We start from the raw sequence: 3352 nt of genomic DNA on the forward strand, positions 1-3352 counted from the left end.
TGCCTCCTGAGTGCTGGAATAAAAGGCGCGTATCACCATGGCCAGTACAGCTAAGGTATTTTTTAAATTCCCCTTATGGGCGGTGTTGCCCATGTGGAAGCCAGAAGACAGCCCATAGGACTTCTCTTTTCCCACCTTGTGGGTTCTAGAGGTAGAACTCAGGTTTTTAGGCTTGGTGTCAAGTGACTTTAGCCACTGAACCATCTTACCAGTCCCCAAACATGAAACAAAACAAAAATATATATATATATTATGTGTGTGGGTATTTTGCCTGCATGTATGTGTGTCTCTACAGCACATGCATGCAGTGCCCTCCTAGGCCAGAAGTATTAGGTTCTCTGGAACTATAGTTACAGACCACTGAGCCACCATGTGGGTGGTAGAAATTGAACCCATGTCCTCGATAAGAACAGCCAGTGCTCTTATCCACTGAGCCCTCTCTCTAGCCCCCCATGATTTTCCAGCTTCTATCTCCCCAGCAGAAGTGCACACATGTATTACCACCACTGGCTCTCAACACAAACTCTAAATACCCACTAATATCCTTGTTGTACTTTACTAAAACTATTAATGCTTCTCTTCGAAGTCTACAGTACGCCTTTACCTTATTGTGTGAGATTCCAGCTGAACACTGGAAGCCAGTCTTCCTCTCTATGGCTGCTCTCATTTCTTCCACAATCACGGCTCCCACAGTCAGCCTGAGGTCTGGAGAGGTGGGATCATCACTCTGAAGAGAACCAAGCCACTGAAGCAAGCCTTGTTTCCGAACAGCCTCTGAAAACAGCAGAGGTCACATTTACACATTTGTTTGCTTGTTTTTGTTTTTTTGAAACAGAGTTTCTTTGTGTAGCTCTGACTATTCTAGAACTCCCACTCTAGGCCAGGCTGGCCTCCAACTCAGATTCACCTGCCTCCACCTCCCAAGTGTTGGAATTAAAGGTGTGAGCCACCACTGCCCAGCTAACATTTTTTTAATTAATTATTTTTAGTCATGAATTATACAATATTTGCTCAAGGGCATACTACATAAATCATAGTATATGGCATCAGAACTTAACATGTAGTAGGCTCTATGATCTAGCTTTCTCTAAGTCTGCACTATAAAATCACCCAGTGACACATTTCCCCGAGCAGATCCCTGACATTAAGCAGCACATGACTATATTTACCATTCAGGGCAAAAGTGATTTGATTTTGGGCTGCACGTGGTAGCACACACCTTTAATCCTAGCATTCAGGAGGCAGAGGCAGGTGGATTTCTATGAGTTTGAGGTCAGACTGGTCTACAAAGAGAGACCAGGTCAGCCAGGGTTCTGATACACAGAGAAACTCTGTCTCAAAAAAACAAAAAGAGGTACTTAAGATATACAACTTCATTTCAAAATTGAATCTTATCCATGTGTGTGTCACTGTAGGCCATGTGTGTGGTCATGCTCTGGCTGTCCTGGAACTCACTCTGTCCCAGGCTAGTTTTGAACTCAGCGATCTGCCTGCCTCTGCCTCCATAGTGCTGGGATAAAAGGCGTGCACTGCCAGTACCAGCAAGTTCCTTAAACTGCCTCTTGAATATTCTTCTTCACCAGGAAACCCTCAGAACTGCTGGAACCACAGCCGGCACAAGGCGGAGCGAGTAGATCACTGCAAGTTCATGGCCAGCTTGGTCTACCTATCAAGCTGTCTCAAAAATAAAAACCAAACCCAGAAAACATTCATGATTTACTCAAGCTTCAACTTTCACTTAAATAAATATTTACAGTATTTTAGAGAATGACTCCATATATGTAGTTTAAAATCCAACCAAAAACATCTTTACAACTCAGTTTAGAACTATTCATTATAGTGAATTTAATGACAAATTCACAGTTGTGAAATAGAATAAAATGTGATTACACAGCAAAGGAAATACAGGCATGTTGGTTTAAAGGTGCAGTAACGAGAGAGGTATAGGGCAGAGTACCCGGGAGAAGGAAAAGTCCAAACACCATAGAGATGATGGGACAGACGAGCATGCAGAGGAAACCCTTGCCACCCTTCAGTGACTGCTGCACCCCTCCAGAGCTGCCATGTCTGCTGCCAGCACCCTAACCATGGCAAGTGAGCTATACCCCCCTATATGTTCCCGTGGGTGAACCAGTAGCCCCGTGACCACGACCTGATTCCACCGAATACACGCACATCTCTCTCTCTGAGCCTAAGCTCTCTTTAGCACCCATCTCCCTGCCACCTCCGGACAGAGTAACTCCTCTTACACTTATTACCACTGTGTAAACATTCTAACCAAACAGAACTAAAATCAAGCGCAGCTTCCTTCTCAAAGGGGCCCTCTCTCAATGCCTTGTTTTTAATAAAAGCTTAGAATTTAACTAACATTAACTTTATTCTTTCATTTTCTACTGTGTAGTCGGCCATCAGAGCCCACTTCAAAACAGTTTCCTGTATCACTTCAACTCTCCCGCTTTACCCACATCTTCTTACTACCTTAATTTTTTTTGAAAACTTATCTGTGGAGCTGGAGAGATGGCTCCCACTTGGGAGCACTGGCTGCTCTTCCAGAGGATCCTGGTTCCATTCCCAGCACACACATGGCAGCTCACACCTGTCTGAAACTACAGTCCCAGGGCTTCTGACACACATGCAAGCAATACATCAATGCATATAAAATAAAAATAAATTTTAAAAATATCTAACATTTTAGAGGTCGGGGAGGAGTGTGCACCAAAGCACACACATGGAGGTCAATGGACAGTGTGCGGAAGTTGGTGCTTCCCCTTCACAGCACAGGGATTGAACTCAGGCCACCAGGCAGTAAGCGCCTTTACTGGTGTGAGAGTTTGAATGAGAATGGCCCCCAGAAGCTCATATATTTGAAAACACGGCCCCCAGTTGGTACAAGCTTTGGTGTTTAGGGACAGTTAGTAGGTGTGTCCCTGGGGATGTGATTTGAGGTCCAAAAGCACATGCCCGTGACATTTCTTGTTAGGTCTCTCTTCCTTGTGGCTGTTGTCACGCATGTAAGCTCTCAGCTACTTCTTCATCACCATGACTACCCGACTGTTGCCTTGCTTTTCGTGATAGTCATGGACTCACTCTCTGACACTATCAGCCCATGACAGTCATGGACTCACCCTCTGAGACTATCAGCCCAATGATCTCTTTCTTTCGTAAGTTGCCTTAGTCGTGGTACCTGCATAGCAATAAAGAACAACATCACGCTGGGCCTGGTGGCGCAGGCCTTTAATCCCAGCACTCGGGAGGCAGAGGCAGGCAGATTTCTGAGTTCGAGGCCAGCCTGGTCTACCAAGTGAGTACCAGGACAGCCAGAGATATACAGAGAAACCCTGTCTCAAAAACC

The 3352-nt window shown here is 45.1% G+C and overlaps 1 protein-coding gene across 2 annotated transcripts in view; it reads right to left on the reverse strand.

Annotated features, from left to right (window-relative positions):
* The window catches only part of Polh (DNA polymerase eta), a 33692-nt gene that overhangs the window by 21310 nt on the left and 9030 nt on the right, over positions 1 to 3352 (reverse strand). For both annotated transcript variants that reach the window (XM_021218060.2, XM_029531340.1), the window contains one exon: positions 605 to 774. In XM_021218060.2, the coding sequence (XP_021073719.1) occupies positions 605 to 774 (170 nt within the window). The remainder of the gene's footprint in view (positions 1 to 604; positions 775 to 3352) is intronic.

The sequence above is a fragment of the Mus pahari genome, chromosome 18, assembly GCF_900095145.1.
Source record: "Mus pahari chromosome 18, PAHARI_EIJ_v1.1, whole genome shotgun sequence".
Taxonomy (NCBI): Eukaryota; Metazoa; Chordata; class Mammalia; order Rodentia; family Muridae; genus Mus; species Mus pahari.